This window comes from Amphimedon queenslandica, unplaced genomic scaffold, assembly GCF_000090795.2.
Source record: "Amphimedon queenslandica unplaced genomic scaffold, v1.1 AMPQUscaffold_13436, whole genome shotgun sequence".
In the NCBI taxonomy this organism is placed as follows: domain Eukaryota; kingdom Metazoa; phylum Porifera; class Demospongiae; order Haplosclerida; family Niphatidae; genus Amphimedon; species Amphimedon queenslandica.
Window position 1 is genome coordinate 1,426 of NW_003546328.1, and position 15,724 is coordinate 17,149.

A 15,724-nucleotide genomic window follows, 5' to 3' on the forward strand; every position below is an offset into this window, starting at 1 on the left:
TCATTAAATTTATTAATTAGCATCTATGTTGACAACATTCCAATTAGTAAGTTAATGGTTCAACCTTTCAATGCCTGTATAATAAGCAAGCAAGGTAGTTGTGACATAAACTCTTTGTTTTATTTCCTAAGAAGACCTTAGTCTGCTATACTACATTGGCCTTACTTTCACATGTCGCCATAATTCAGTGAGGCTGCAGCGTGTTATTACTCCAACCACAAAAAGAGAAGTAGTTCCTCAAATGTCACTGTCAGTAGCCGCCTCCTTATATATTACCATATTTGCTCTCATCAGTTCATTCTTCAAATTGATTGTCTTACTGTATAAACAGTTTAGTGAAGGAAAGAATGAATAATGTTTACTCAAAAGTACAATTATAAACACAATCATGTTTATAATTGATGACAAAGCACATTATTCTACTATATGTGGTGTCAAATGCTTCTTATATCATTTAGACTTCATTTGCTACAGTCATATCCAAGTTGCTTGCATTTTCCACACAGACCCCTCTGATGAGGTCTTCTTGAATTATTTCTGCCACGTCGTAGTGGGTACTACAAATCTCAAATGTCATAGCATAGATACAGATGAGATTTTACTTGACGATAAGGATAAATTTTCCTTTTGCACACCTCACACTTTTGCCATGTATTAGCATAAGTATAAGCACTACTCCAGGTATTGCTACAATAACACTCAAATTCACCAAATGCCCTCTTCTTTCCTTGGTAAGGTGTCACTATACATAATAGAAAGACAATAGTACTCTTCATACAACTTCCTATAATAATAATTACAGCTTACACTTTTGTCCTCGGTTAGCCATATGTTCTACAATAAGTTCCTAAGAATTATCAGCAATGACTCAGCATAGCAATTTTATAACGTCATTTCTGGTATTCACACTCTATAAGGACATAAGGTTATAGCTAGATTGTATGTTTATTGAATATACTCTTAGTACTACTATGGCATGCCATTGTGGTGATGTGCACTGTAAAAATTATAATTTATGATCCATGCTATAAATGTTTTTTTGTCCTCAAATCATATTAGTGCATATTTTAATGTGAACGAACAATAACAATGATTGTACACAATTCAATGTTAAGGAGGTGGTGCATTCAATCAATGGGGAAGTCCCAGCTTGTAGTATAGTATGACACAGTGAATGTGTTGGCATACAAAGTGATGGGCACTGATCACTGCACCATCATTCCATCTTTATTGTATTATTGAAGGGATAGACTGAGGGATAGTCCCAGTCCCTGTGCTACATAATGTATACTTTAATTCCATGAAGTCAACACAATGACCTTGCAGTTTGTTTACAAAATGAAAAAAACACATTTCAATACAAAGTACACAATAGGCATAGACATGATACAAATCACTCTTGCTAACTCAAACACAGCAAAGTCTTTGTAACTTTTAGCGTGATAATTAGCTGAATTAATAGTCAAAATCATAGGAAAATCCTCCTCGGGATCCTCCCCGACAGTTGTATCCGAGCCTCTTGCATTTCTCACAAAGATGGGAGAGGTGGGGAGCACCAGAATCATACAAATAGTCTTCTTCATCTTTATCTCTTTTAAGAAGAGGACGCTTTGTGTATAAATATACATAGAGGTGTGTCAATCATAAGAGGGCTGATTGTTTCCTTACCTGTTGGTAGGGGTAAACCATAATGTCACATTTCAAACACTTTTGTCCCATGTTTGCCCATGAATTACCACTGCTCCATGTACGATTGCACTTTGAGCAACGAAAATCACCAAACACTCTACCAGGTCCTTGATAAGGTGTCTCTGTGGGTAAAATGTTCTTAGTAAGCACACTTTATGTAAACTATACCTATAACTTACTCTGAGAGGACATATTCACTGTATTCTAACTACCAGGAATTATTATGGCTTTCTCTGCAATACAAGTAACAGGTAGTTGAGTCAGTCAACACTATATATACTACTGCCACTGTTAGTATACACAGCACAAACACACGCACACACACACACACACACACACACACGTATGTCAGGATGAGGAGGAGCAATCTGACAACCACTCCCAAATCCCAATCTCACAAAGGTCATCATGTACATATATGTCGTATATGCTACATACTATAAACCGCAATTAAAACCAATGATAGTAATAGTGTATATAAAACAAATTAAATGTAAAGCAAAACATTACAATAGACATCATCAAGAGTACACATTATCAATGACTAATTCATTTAGTTTATATTCTTTAGCTGATTACTTCTTTCTATTGTTAAACGACAGCTTGGCAAGTTCTTCAGCAGCTTTTGTAACGATATCATCTTGACCAGGATCATCTTCAGTAGGGGTCAGATCACCATCACCAGGAGATAGGTTGTCGTCATTCAAATCATCTTCTGGTGAGAATGATCTATCCCTCACACTACTCAAAGCACTGGATGTGTCTGTAATGACACTCAAATCATCTTCATCTTCTTCTGGCGGTAGCTCGTCACTACTAGCTACATTGCCGGCATATGAATCAAGAGTCTTGCAATTTTCGCCAAGTTTCTTGCACATTTCACAGCGGCTTTGGTCATGTGGCTCTCTACGCTCAGTAGTAAATTGTGGTGGTCTCAAAGGACGGAGTGTCGATGGATAGACCAGTCTATCACATTGTTTGCATTCTTGGCCTTTGCCTTCCCATGCATTGCCACTCTTCCAGCCTCGTAGGCATTTCTTGCAAAAGAATTCTCCAAATTTTCTTTTTAAAACTTTAATATCCTAAACAAAAGTACAGTTAAGTACTTAATTGTGATTATAAAATTAGCAAGAGCTTACCTTGCAAGAAACCAATTCCATGTTACAGCTACAAACTCTACAGTAAGGAACTTCACGAACTTCTTTCTCGCACCGTTTCTCTCTTTTTTCGGTTAAACACTTTGGGCATTTGTAAACAACCAGTTTATTGATAGGCTATAGTACAAAGATCACAATGAACAGAGGCTGGTCAGAATCTTACAATCATTTTGTATGGTGATACAGGCAAGTAGCTATGGCAAGAATCTATCGGGCAGCTCTTTTCACCACCAGATGTCTTTTTGACTTTCCATTTGTGACCACATTTCTCACACTTGTACTTGGCAATGAATAACTGAGAGGAGGAAGAAGAGATAAGGGATAGAAGTCAATCTGTATTCAAAGGAATCAATAATCAATGCAACTTACAAGAGGACGATCATTTGGATTTGAATAACCTCCAGGCGTAGCCATAACTGGCATTCAATGAAAAGAGCTATTCAGTGTAAAGAGACAATCAGACTTAGACCGGGTGACTGAAGACTGGCAGTAGAATGACTTTGCAGCTGATATTTAAAGAGGATAGTTCCAAGGAAGGAGGTTAGTCATGATACTGGGTAATGATATTCATAGCAGTCTATTACTCTATTCATGAGGTACATAGGTACAGGTGTGATTATACTTGTAAGTTTATGTTCTACTGCAAGAAATGTTCCTAAGAAATGTCAGCAACAAGAATAATTTCATATGATATTCATCATTATAGCTGAGCATAGTTACACTTACTACACATTTATAGACAAGTTGGGACAAGTTCAATTTAATGATATAACACTTAAAGAGTTTATGCTCTATATATATGCATGCTGACTAAATATTGTGTATATCAAGTTTGAGTATTTATTATGCAATAGTGATTATAAAAATCTAAGAATTCATTTCCAATGTATATTTTATACAATTTATTGTTAAGGAGGAGGCAATATGAGGTGGACAGTAATTTCCATTTTTGGGGTGGTCCCAGCTTATTTGATGGTATACATTACTATACAATGAGTTTGTGGGCACTCATTCTGCACAATCATTCTATCTTATTATTATTCATTATCATTATTAGGGGGATAAACCGAGGGATAGTCCCAGTAGTTATTTGACACAAATCCACATATTGTATATTTATCAATTTCATAACATAACAATGACATTGCAAAAGCATGTGTTACAATACACAATACACAGTACACAAATAGGGATAGACAAATGACAATACTGCTATTACTCTTGGTCTCTTGCTACTCATATACAATAAACAAAGTTTTGTCCCATGCATACAATTTAATATGATTCTCGACAGTTGTATCCAAGCTCCTTGCATTTCTCACAAAGATCGGAGAGGTGAGGAGCACCAGAATCATACAAATAGTCTTCTTCTTCATCTTCATCATAATCTTGTTTTTTAAGAAGAGGACGCTTTGTGTTGCATAAAATGAGACTAAAATAAAAAACAATCATTGTTTCCTTACCTGTTGGTAGGGATAAATCATGATGTCACATTTCAAACACTTTTGTCCCATGTTTGCCCATGAATTACCACTGCTCCATGTACGATTGCACTTCCAACAACGAAAATCACCAAACACTCTATCCGGTCCTTGATAAGGTGTCTCTGTGTGTACAATATATACCATCACCATTATGTAAAAGCATATCTCTAGTATAACTTACTCTGGGAAGACATGTTCACTGTATCAGAAAAACTATTTTGCACAAGACAGACAGAGGACTGACAGTAGAATGACTATGCAGCTGCAGCTGCAGCTGATTTTATTTAAAAGTTCCAGGGAGAGGAAGTTATTAGATAATAATATTTATTAGGATATACTTGATCTATTATTCATTGCATTGTTCCTGCATGTGTGAAGTATGACTACATAACAGTTGGAGTGAGCAAATTCATAGCTAAAAAGCCATAAAAAATAAAAAAAATATTTAAAAACACAACCATGCATATGGATTGTAGTTACATAATACATGTATTCACAAAAATAAATTTCAGTCTGACAAAAATCTATTGTAGTTCTTCGAGACAATGATTAAAAATAAATTGTGACCATAAAAACATCATTATTTTTCTTAATAATAACGATCATCATCACTGTAATCACTTGCATGGTCATCACTATCAGTATCAGTATCAGTATCAGTATCAGCATCCTATATAAGAATGTTTACAATAACTGAATGCATAGCATAAAGAAGCCAACAATACATAATATACTGAGTTGTTGACCATTAATTGCATGTGCCTATGTCACTTACAGGATTATAATCTTTTCAATTGTATTTTAAAAGGTGAACACTTTTTACAATACTTTTCAGAGTGATGGGTATTTGGATTTCCCTTCCCACGCTTCAGCTTCACCTATAAGTAAAGAGTAATAATTTTAAATCTTGTGATAGTTTTCTAATTGTCTGTAGGGGTATATCAAAGATGCCACAAGATGACAAGAATAACACACTTGTCTCATGTTGGCCCATGTATTGTAGCTAGTCTATTCTTTGCCACAATTACTGCAATAAAACCAACCATATGCCTGGTAGCGGTCTTGATATGATGCCTCTATAATCAAGGAAAAGATGTTTTATTATCAGTGACTTATCCTGTCACTCCTTAATGGTCACTGCATGAAACACAATGCAGATTATAGATCCAAAATTAATATATATGACATGTATCTAACTGATATAGGGAAAATTTAAATTTTGCATACAAACACTTAACCTGGCCCTTGATAAGGTGTCTCTGTGTGTAAAATGTTCTTAGTAAGCACACTTTATGTACACTATACCTATAACTTACTCTGAGAGGACATATTCACTGTATTCTAACTACCAGGAATTATTATGGAATACAATTAAGTAACAAGTAGTTGACTATTATACTACTGTCACTATTAGTACACAAACACACCACACGTAACACACACATACGTCAGGATGAGCTGACAACCACTCCCAATCTCACAATGAAGGTCAATCATCATGTGTCATATGATAAACTGCAATAAAACCAATGATAATAATAGTGTATATAAAGCAAATTAAATGTAAAGCAAAACAATACTATATAGACATTATCAAGAGACAAGAGTACATTATCAATGACTAATTCATTTAGTTTATTATTTTTCAGCTATGATTACTTCTTTCCATCATGATCATTGAATGACAGCTTGTCAAGTTCTTCTGCAGCTTTTGTAACAATATCATCTTGACCAGGATCATGTTCAGTAGGGGTCAGATCACCATCGCCAGGAGATAGGTCGTCGTCATTCAAATCATCTTCTGGTGAGAATGATCTATCCCTCACACTACTCAGAGCACTAGATGTGTCTGTAATGACACTCAAATTATCTTCATCCTCTTCATGTGGTAGCTCTTCAGTACTAGCTACATTGCCGGCATATGAATCAAAGGTCCTGCAATTCGTACCAAGTTCCTTGCACATTTCACAGCGGCTTTGGTCATGTGGTTCTCTATGTTCAGGAGTAAATTTTGGTGGTCTCAAAGGACAGAGTGTCGATGGGTAGACCAGTCTATTGCATTTATTACATTCTTGGCCTTTCCCTTCCCATGCATTGCCACTCTTCCAACCTCGTTGGCATTCCTTGCAAAAAAATTCTCCAAACATTCTCTTTACAGCTTTTATATCCTAATAAAAGGATAGATAATGTTACTTTATTGTGATTTAAAATTTGTGAGAGTTTACCTTGCAAGAAACCAATATCATGTCACAGTTACAAACTCTACAGTAAGGAACTTGGTTGACTTCTTTTTTGCAGCGTGTCTCTTTTATTTCTCTTGAACATTGTAGACACTTGTAAACAACCAGTTTATTGATAGGCTATGGTAAAAAGGTCACAATAATTAGAGGCTGGTCAGTCTCTTACAATCTTCTTGTATGGTAGTACAGGCAAAATACTATGACTAGAATCTATTGGACACCTCTTCCTGCCACCATTTGTCCTCTTGACTTTCCATTTGTGACCACATTTATCACACTTGTACTTGGCAATGAATAACTGAGAGAAAGAAGAAGAGATAAGGGATAGAAGTCAATCTGTATTCAAAGGAATCAATAATCAATGCAACTTACAAGAGGACGGTCACTTGGATCTGAATAACCTACTGGCGTAGCCATAACTGTCTACATTCAGTGAAAAGAGCTATTCAGCCTATTCAGATTAAAGAGCAAGTCAGACTTAGACTGGATGACTGAAGACTGACAGTAGAATGACTTTGCTACTAACATTTAAAGAGGATAGTTCCAAGGAAGGAGGTTAGTTATGATACTGGGTAATGATATTCATTGCAGTTATTAGTCTATTCATGAGGTGCATAGGCACAGGTGTGACTATACATAAAAGTTTATGTTCTACTACAAGGGATGTTCCTAAGAAATGTCAGCAATATGATATTTACCATTATAGCTGAGTGTAGTTACACTTTATATATAACAGGTTTAATTTAACAATATCGACACCATCCATTCATCTCTAGTGTCAATTTTAATGTTAAGGAATGAGGTGGTGCATTTTTGGGGGGACTACCAGCTTATTTGTTGGCATACAGTAAATTTTGTTAGCACAATCATTCTATCTTATAATTATTAATTGTTAGGGGGACTAACTGAGGGATAGTCCCAGTAGTGTTATTTGATACAAATCTATACATTGTATACTTATACTTGATAAATCTCATAACATCACAATGACATTGCAAAATCATGAATTACACAATCCACAATACACAATAGGGATAGACAAATTATATACTGCTATATATTGCTCTTGCTACTCAAATACAACAAACAAAGTTTTGTCACATATAATGTTAAGTTAATAAAAAGCTCTGGATCCCCGACAGTTGTATCCAAGCTTCTTGCATTTCTCACAAAGATGGGAGAGGTGGGGAGCACCAGAATCATACAAGTAGTCTTCTTCATCTTCGTCATAATCTTCTTTTTTAAGAAGAGGACGCTTTGTGTATAAAATGAGACTAAAATGTAGAACTATCATGCTTTTTTTACCTGTTGGTAGGGGTAAATCATGATGTCACATTTCAAACACTTTTGTCCCATGTTTGCCCATGAATTACCACTGCTCCATGTACGATTGCACTTTGAGCAACGAAAATCACCAAACACTCTATCGGGTCCTTGATAAGGTGTCTCTGTACATGTGTGTACAATATATACCGTATTATCATTATGTAAAAAGCATATCTAATATAACTTACTTTGGGAAGACATGTTCACTGTATCAGAAAAATTATTTTGCACAAAACAAACAGAAGACTGACAGTAGAATGACTATGCAGCTGATATTTAAAGAGTTCCAGGGAGAGGAAGTTATTGTATGATGATATTTATTAGGCAATGCTGATCTATTATTCATTGCATGTTCCTGCATGTTTGAGGTGTGACTACATAACAGTTGGAGTAAACAAATTCATAGCCAGTAAACAGAAAAGTCATGAAAAATAAAAATAATTAAAAAATGCAATCCATAGAGTTACATGTTACATGTATTCACAAAAAATAATTTCAGCGTAATAAACTTTGAAACAAAAGTTGTTCTAAATAATGACCATAAAAACATCATTATTTTTCTTAATAATAACAATCATCATCATTGTAATCACTTGCATGGTCATCACTATCAGTATCAGTATCAGTATCGGTATCCTATATAAGAATGGCTGAATGCATAGCACAAAGAAGCCAACAGTGCATATGCTGACCATTGCATGTGCCTATGTCACTTACAGGATTATAATCTTTTCAATTGTATTTTAAAAGGTGAACACTTTTCACAATACTTTTCAGAGTGATGGGTATTTGGGTTTCCCTTCCCACGCTTCAGCTTCACCTATAAATAAAGAGTAATAATTTTAAATCTTGTGATAGTTTTCTAATTGTCTGTAGGGATATATCAAGACGTCAAAAGGTGACAAGAATAACACACTTGTCTCATGTTGGCCCATGTATTGTATCTAGTCCATTCTTTGCCACAATTACTGCAATAAAACCAACCATATGCCTGGTAGCGGCCTTGATATGATGCCTCTATAATCAAGGAAAAGATGTATTATTATCAGTGACTTATCCTGTCATTCCTTAATGGTCACTGCATGAAACACAATGCAGATTATAGATCCAAAATTAATATATATGACATGTATCTAACTGATATAGGGAAAATTTAAATTTTGCATACAAACACTTAACCTGGCCCTTGATAAGGTGTCTCTGTGTGTAAAATGTTCTTAGTAAGCATACTTTATGTACACTATACCTATAACTTACTCTGAGAGGACATATTCTCTGTATTCTATCTACCAGGAATTATTATGGAATACAATTAAGTAACAAGTAGTTGACTATTATACTACTGTCTTATTGGTACACAAACACACCACACGTAACACACACATATGTCAGGATGAGCTGACAACCACTCCCAATCTCACAATGAAGGTCAATCATCATGTGTCATATGCTATATACTATAAACTGCAAGAAACCATTGATATAGTAATAGTGTATATAAAGCAAATTAAATGTAAAGTAAAACAATACTATATAGACATTTTCAAGAGACAAGAGTACATTATCAATGACTAATTCATTTAGTTTATTATTCTTCAGCTATGATTACTTCTTTCTATTGTTAAACGACAGCTTGGCAAGTTCTTCAGCAGCTTTTGCACCAATATCATCCGGACCAGGATCATGTTCAGTAGGGGTCAAATCACCATCGCCAGGAGATAGGTCATCATTGTTTAAATCATCTTCTTGGTCATCATCATTTAAATAATCTTCTTGGTCATCACCATTTAAATTGTCTTCTAGGTCATCGTCATTTAAGTCATCTTCTGGTGAGAAAGATCTATCCCTCACACTACTCAGAGCACTGGATGTGTCCGTAATGACGCTCAAATTATCTTCATCCTCTTCTGGTGGTAGCTCTTCACTACTAGCTAGATTTTCTGCATATGAACTAAGGCCCCTGCAATTTCTACCAAGTTCCTTGCACATTTCACAGCGGTTTTGATCATGTGGATCCCTATGCTCATAAGGAAATTCTGGTGGCTTCAAAGGACTGAGTTCAAATGGATAAATCATCTTATTGCATTTATTACATTCTTGGCCTTTGCCCTCCCATGCATTGCCACTTTTCCATTCTCGTCCACATTTCTCACAACAAAATTCTCCAAACATCCTTTTTACAGGTTTTAAATTCTAGGAAAAAAGTGAATTACAGCCTACTTTGATCATAGAGAGTTTACTTTGCAAGAAACCAATATCATGTCACAGTTACAAACTCTACAGTAAGGAACTTGGTTAACTTCTTTTTTGCAGCGTGTCTCTTTTATTTCTCTTGAACATTGTAAACATTTGTAAACAACCAGTTTATTGATAGGCTATGGTAAAAAGGTCACAATAATTAGAGGCTGGTCAGTCTCTTACAATCTTCTTGTATGGTAGGTAGTACAGGCAAAATACTATGACTAGAATCTATTGGACACCTCTTCCTGCCACCATTTGTCCTCTTGACTTTCCATTTGTGACCACATTTATCACACTTGTATTTGGCAATGAATAACTGAGAGAAAGAAGAAGAGATGATAGAAGTTAATCTGTATTCAGAGTAACCAATAATCAATGCAACTTACAAGAGGACGGTCATTTGGATCTACTGGCGTAGCCATAACTGTCTACATTCAATGAAAAGAGTTATTCAGTGTAAAGAGAAAATCAGACTTAGACTGGGTGACTGAAGACTGACAGTAAAATGACTTTGCAGCTGATTTTTAAAGAGGATAGTTCCAAGGAAAGAGGTTAGTCATGATACTGGGTAATCATATTCATTGCAGTCTATTACTCTATTCATGAGGTACATATAAGCTGTGACTATACTTAAAAGTTGATATTCTACTACAAGAGATGTTCCTCAGAAATGTCAGCATTCAGCAACAAGAATTCATATGCTATCCATCATTACAACGCTGAGCATAGTTACACTTACTGCACATTTATAGACAAGTTGGGACAAGTTCAATTTAATGATATTTAAAGAGTTTATGCTATATATAAGCATGCCGACTATATATCGTGCATATCAAGTTTGAGTACTTATTATGCAATAGTGGTAATAAAAATCTAAGAATTCATATATTTTATACAATTTAATGTTAAGACTTAAGAGGAGGCAATGAATGAGGTGGTACATTTTTGGGGGTAGTCCCAGCTTATTTGTTGGTATACATTACTATACAATGAGTTTGTGGGCACTCACTGCACAATCATTTTATCTTATTATTATTCATTATCATTATTAGGGGGATAAACTGAGGGATAGTCCCAGTAGTGAATATTTATAAATTTCATAACTTAACAATGATATTGCAAAAACATACCATTATGTTACAATATACAATACACAACAGGAAAATGACAATACTGCTATTACTCTTGGTCTCTTGCTACTCATATACAATTAAACAAAGCTTTGTCCCATACAATTTAATAAAAAGCTTTGGATCCTCGACCTCGACAGTTGTATCCAAGCTTCTTGCATTTCTCACAAAGATGGGAGAGGTGGGGAGCACCAGAATCATACAAATAGTCTTCTTCATCTTCATCATAATCATGTTTTTTATGAAGAGGACGCTTTGTTTATAAAATAAGACTAAAATAAAGAACTATCATGGTTTTCTTACCTGTTGGTAGGGGTAAATCATGATGTCACATTCTTTACACTTTTGCCCCATGTTTGCCCATGAATTACCACTGCTCCATGTACGATTGCACTTTGAGCAGCGAAAATCACCAAACACTCTCTTGGATCCTTGATAAGGTGTCTCTGTGTGTACAATAGTAACACCATCACCATTATGTAAAAGCATATCTGGTATAACTTACTCTGGGAAGACATGTTCACTGCATCAGAAAAAATATTCTGCACAAGACAGACAGAGGACTCAGGACTGACAGTGGAATGACTATGCAGCTGCAGTTTATATTAATTAAAAGGGCTCCAGGCAAAGGAAGTGATAAGATAATGATATTTATTAGGATATACTTGATCTATTATTCATTGGATGCTCCTGCATGTGTGAGGTGTGACTACACTCTACATAATATAACATTTGGAATAAGCAAATTCATAGCCACTATTAACAGAAAAGTTGTACAACATAAAAATTATTAAAAAATGCAATCCATGTATATGAATTGCAGTTACATTACATATATTCACAAAAATTTCAGCGTAGCAAAATTCAATGGCAGTTCTTTGAGACAATAATAAAAAATAAATTGTGACCATAAAAACATCATTATTTTTCTTAATAATAACGATCATCATCATTGTAATCACTTGCATGGTCATCACTATCAGTATCAGTATCAGTATCAGTATCAGCATCCTATGTAACAATGTTTACAATAACCGAGTGCATAGCCAACAATACATATATATTATACTGAGTTGTTGACCATTGCATGTGCCTATGTCACTTACAGGATTATAATTTTTGCAATTTTTCTTTAAATACCAACACATTTCACAATACTTTCTGAAGTGAGGGGTTTTTGGATTTCCCTTTCCACATTTCGGCCTCACCTATAAATAAAGAGAGCCAGAGTAATACTTTTAAATCTTGTGATATTTTTTCTACTTGTCTGTAGGGATATATCAAGTCATCACAAGAATAACACACTTGCCCCATGTTGGCCCATGAATTGTGGCTAGTCCATTCATTATCACAATCACTGCAATAAAACCAGCCATATGCCCGGTAGCGGCCTTGATATGGTGTCTCTATAATATAAAAAAGGAAAAGATGCATTTTTATCATTTCAGTGACTTAGCTATCCTGTTTCTTTATTGACTCACTTGGTCGCTGTAAAAATAAAGCGCAGTGCAGATTATGGTTACAAAACAGATATATCATATACCTACCAGATATTTAGGGAAAATCCAAGTCTTGCATGTAAAACATATCTGTTTCTTATCAGGATAAGTGTTCTCACTTTTCCAAGATTGCCCACATTCACAAGAAAATTCACCAAAAAAAGTATGGTGAGCCATCAGTGATGAATTTCTTCTTCGAAGCAGTGACCGAGTCAGCAAATTCTATTGTAAATAACTGGACTGGGCGCATTTGCGTAAGCTACATAATTGCAATTGCAGCAAGATGAAAGGATGCATCAATGAATATTAATTACATGAGGTAGGCGTGGTCTGCAGGTAATTATGTAATTATAGTATACGGAAATTAGTTTGGGTGGGTTAAATTTACGGAGATACGACTGACCCACGTTGAAATCAAACGAAATCAAACCTCTTTTGTAACTTTTCTTCTCCTTTATCTTCTTCATTCCTTCTCTGAAACTTACCTCTTAAACAATGTCTATTCCTGTCACTCACGAAGGTAAGCGGAGCATACTTCTTGTCTCACTTTTGGGTGGTGTTTTGTGGTGTGCATTAATTAGAAATAGATCAAGAGATTGAAAGGTTCCAAGCCAAGAGACAGAGGATTGAACAAGAGCTGAATGGCCAGCAGCAAAGCAGCAAGGTGAGGGAAAGGAAACGTTGGTACATGCATGTACATGTACTAGTACTAGTGTACTGTGTAATATGATGTATTAATTGTCCTGTAGATTGGTTTTGGTTCTCAAGGACATTTCGACAAGGACTTATATGCACCAGCTGGGAGCAAGTACGAGGGATTTGTGACTTCAATTGGCACCAATGATGATGAGGTAAGATAGAGAGAGGGAGCAGGGTTATCACAAAGCAGTATACTAAGTGAGCTAAACAGCATGTTTCATGAGCTGACAAGCACTACAGTACATGTACATGGCTTTTGGAGCAACTTAAAAAATTGTAAAGGAATCAGTTTGTGATCAGAACCAGTTCAAACTTACTTCATAAAATAAGAACATGTATATGCATTAGAAAAATTATAAAAATGGAGAATTCTCTCCTTTTTATTTTTTACCAAATTTGGCAAAAGACACTGTACAGGGACTTTGGCCTGATTTTTGAGTAACTTTAAAAATTTATAAAAAATTCAATTTTGATTGGAATCATTTTAAACTTTCAATGTAACATAAGAACATGTATATTTATCAGAAAAAATTATAAAAAGGGAGATTTCTCTCCTAGACATTTTTGGTGAAATTTGGCCAAAGTCCCTGTACTATAGTACAGAGACTTTGGCCCAATTTTTGAGCAACTTCAAAAATATATGTACTAGAAAAAGTTTTAAAATGGAAAATTCTTTTTTATCGATTTTTGAAAAAATACCCTGTACATGTAGTATTTTTAAACTGACAAGAACCTCCATGAGCACTATGTAATGTACGTATGCTGAAGTTGTGTGGGAAACCCTGAGAGGGAGAGAAGTGAGAACAAATCTATATAATAGATGGAGTTAATGTACATGTATTTTATTATTGGTGTTACATGTTTCAGTAGCAGTTATACATTAAATTGTGTTTGTTCACAGGATGAAGATGATTCTGGCACTACTCCAGCCCACACACAGTATCATGCTACTGAAGACCTCATCCAAGAAGCTGCTACAGCTGGAGAAGATTATGTAAGACGAAACACATATTAATGTATACCTACATGTACAGTAGTATCTAGAAAGTTTAAGAAAAGTAATGCCATTGAATACCGATACTGGGAAATTTTTGAGTAGCCAAATTTTCGCGAATTTCGCATTTTTTGCTCCGTCGTGAAAATAAAAATTGTGAAATTCTAAATTTCCATTGCCACGTGGTGGAGTTTACATATTATTTCGTGAAATCTTACAAATGCAAAATTCGCGAAAATTTAGTGATGCAAAAATATCCCAGTATACGGTACACTATTTATAAATTGTAGATTAGCTCTACTGAAAAAATATAATAATTATGATATATATGCATGTGTATTTGATTGAAAAAATTATAAAATTACCTACTTTTATTGCTGTTTTTGAATTCTTTATACAATGTACTTGTACATGTGTCTGTAGTCGTATGATCCAATGAAAGATTATCAGAAGAAGAAGATATACGACCGCCATGATGAGTACCACATGAGACAGATGCGTCACATGATCATATCCCCGGCCAGACCAGACCCTTTTCTTGAAGGTCAGTTTCCTAATCAGAAGAAACAGCTGTTCATTAAAATATTAATAATAATGATAGTTTATATTTTATTGCTTGATCAGTGTATTGTTCTTTGTTAAAGAGGTAAGCTATAATGACATTAATGTGACTCCTCATTAATATTCATCACTTACTCAAATAATTAATTGATTGTTGATGAATATTAATGAGGTTACAAATTAACTTTTCATTGATTTTACTCTCGGTTCCGGATTTCTTGGTTTGTGGGTGTGGTCTGTCTCTTACCTTTCATCTTGTGTAGTTAGGCACTTTTCATCTCATTTTGTAAGCCACACAACATGTTCCATGTACGAGCGTTTACTAGTTCACAATTAATTAATTAAAAAACCACGCCTACATGTACATGTACCAACTGCTCCATTGACAAATGGGGTTTAATTATTATTATAAATCTACATGTATATCCTTGTGAACTAGTAATTTGAGTGTGAATGTCAGTTGTGTTCTCATTCTTATCCTCATATAAAAATTAAAAATCACCCACTTGCTTATTTTCAGATCTATTTAAATAGGATTTCTGTACGTTACATGTATATATTATAGACGTGCATGTACTTGATGATTGTTTATGTAAAAAGTAATAAAATTTCAGTGAGAACACTCCTGAGTGTGAGATGCATAAGGTACATGTATATTTGGGTGGGGTGGGTGTTTTTCTCTTTTTTATTTGGCTAAGATAAAT

General features: G+C 34.9%; 6 protein-coding genes and 1 long non-coding RNA gene across 7 annotated transcripts in view; 1 reads left to right on the forward strand and 6 right to left on the reverse strand.

Annotated features, from left to right (window-relative positions):
• Nucleotides 1-307: 307 nt before the first annotated feature.
• LOC109581496 (uncharacterized) lies at nucleotides 308-856 on the reverse strand. The gene is made up of 3 exons (XR_002184657.1): nucleotides 808-856; nucleotides 603-742; nucleotides 308-557 (listed from the first exon to the last, which is right to left on the reverse strand). It is a non-coding gene; the product is annotated as an uncharacterized LOC109581496 (long non-coding RNA).
• A 1,302-nt stretch (nucleotides 857-2,158) lies between these two features.
• LOC109581499 (uncharacterized) lies at nucleotides 2,159-3,489 on the reverse strand. The gene is made up of 4 exons (XM_019995645.1): nucleotides 3,216-3,489; nucleotides 3,010-3,141; nucleotides 2,829-2,963; nucleotides 2,159-2,771 (listed from the first exon to the last, which is right to left on the reverse strand). Exons 1-4 carry the CDS (start codon nucleotides 3,267-3,269, stop codon nucleotides 2,265-2,267), a joined length of 828 nt encoding a protein of 275 aa, XP_019851204.1. The 5' UTR covers nucleotides 3,270-3,489; the 3' UTR covers nucleotides 2,159-2,264.
• A 443-nt stretch (nucleotides 3,490-3,932) lies between these two features.
• LOC109581500 (uncharacterized) lies at nucleotides 3,933-7,120 on the reverse strand. Its single transcript, XM_019995646.1, has 9 exons — nucleotides 6,943-7,120; nucleotides 6,737-6,868; nucleotides 6,556-6,690; nucleotides 5,990-6,498; nucleotides 5,106-5,208; nucleotides 4,669-5,000; nucleotides 4,512-4,604; nucleotides 4,310-4,452; nucleotides 3,933-4,256 (listed from the first exon to the last, which is right to left on the reverse strand). The coding sequence occupies exons 1-5, from the start codon at nucleotides 6,985-6,987 to the stop codon at nucleotides 5,205-5,207; spliced, it is 825 nt and encodes a 274-aa protein (XP_019851205.1). The 5' UTR covers nucleotides 6,988-7,120; the 3' UTR covers nucleotides 3,933-4,256; nucleotides 4,310-4,452; nucleotides 4,512-4,604; nucleotides 4,669-5,000; nucleotides 5,106-5,204.
• A 393-nt stretch (nucleotides 7,121-7,513) lies between these two features.
• Nucleotides 7,514-8,367, reverse strand: LOC109581503 (zinc finger CCHC domain-containing protein 24-like). Its single transcript, XM_019995649.1, has 3 exons — nucleotides 8,085-8,367; nucleotides 7,876-8,018; nucleotides 7,514-7,825 (listed from the first exon to the last, which is right to left on the reverse strand). Exons 1-3 carry the CDS (start codon nucleotides 8,095-8,097, stop codon nucleotides 7,685-7,687), a joined length of 297 nt encoding a protein of 98 aa, XP_019851208.1. The 5' UTR covers nucleotides 8,098-8,367; the 3' UTR covers nucleotides 7,514-7,684.
• Nucleotides 8,368-9,319: 952 nt separating this feature from the next.
• Nucleotides 9,320-10,689, reverse strand: LOC109581501 (late secretory pathway protein AVL9-like). The gene is made up of 4 exons (XM_019995647.1): nucleotides 10,524-10,689; nucleotides 10,318-10,453; nucleotides 10,137-10,271; nucleotides 9,320-10,089 (listed from the first exon to the last, which is right to left on the reverse strand). The coding sequence occupies exons 3-4, from the start codon at nucleotides 10,155-10,157 to the stop codon at nucleotides 9,502-9,504; spliced, it is 609 nt and encodes a 202-aa protein (XP_019851206.1). The 5' UTR covers nucleotides 10,158-10,271; nucleotides 10,318-10,453; nucleotides 10,524-10,689; the 3' UTR covers nucleotides 9,320-9,501.
• Nucleotides 10,690-11,185: 496 nt separating this feature from the next.
• On the reverse strand, nucleotides 11,186-12,987 carry LOC109581502 (zinc finger CCHC domain-containing protein 24-like). The gene is made up of 7 exons (XM_019995648.1): nucleotides 12,815-12,987; nucleotides 12,749-12,755; nucleotides 12,531-12,673; nucleotides 12,374-12,475; nucleotides 11,773-12,278; nucleotides 11,571-11,713; nucleotides 11,186-11,520 (listed from the first exon to the last, which is right to left on the reverse strand). Exons 1-5 carry the CDS (start codon nucleotides 12,941-12,943, stop codon nucleotides 12,198-12,200), a joined length of 462 nt encoding a protein of 153 aa, XP_019851207.1. The 5' UTR covers nucleotides 12,944-12,987; the 3' UTR covers nucleotides 11,186-11,520; nucleotides 11,571-11,713; nucleotides 11,773-12,197.
• A 160-nt stretch (nucleotides 12,988-13,147) lies between these two features.
• Nucleotides 13,148-15,724, forward strand: part of LOC100636997 (splicing factor 3B subunit 1-like) — a 39,237-nt gene continuing 36,660 nt past the window's right edge. Inside the window, 5 exon segments of the mRNA XM_011405209.2 lie at nucleotides 13,148-13,286; nucleotides 13,348-13,430; nucleotides 13,516-13,617; nucleotides 14,367-14,459; nucleotides 14,883-15,003. Coding sequence (XP_011403511.1) covers nucleotides 13,262-13,286; nucleotides 13,348-13,430; nucleotides 13,516-13,617; nucleotides 14,367-14,459; nucleotides 14,883-15,003 — 424 coding nt within the window. The 5' untranslated portion in view covers nucleotides 13,148-13,261.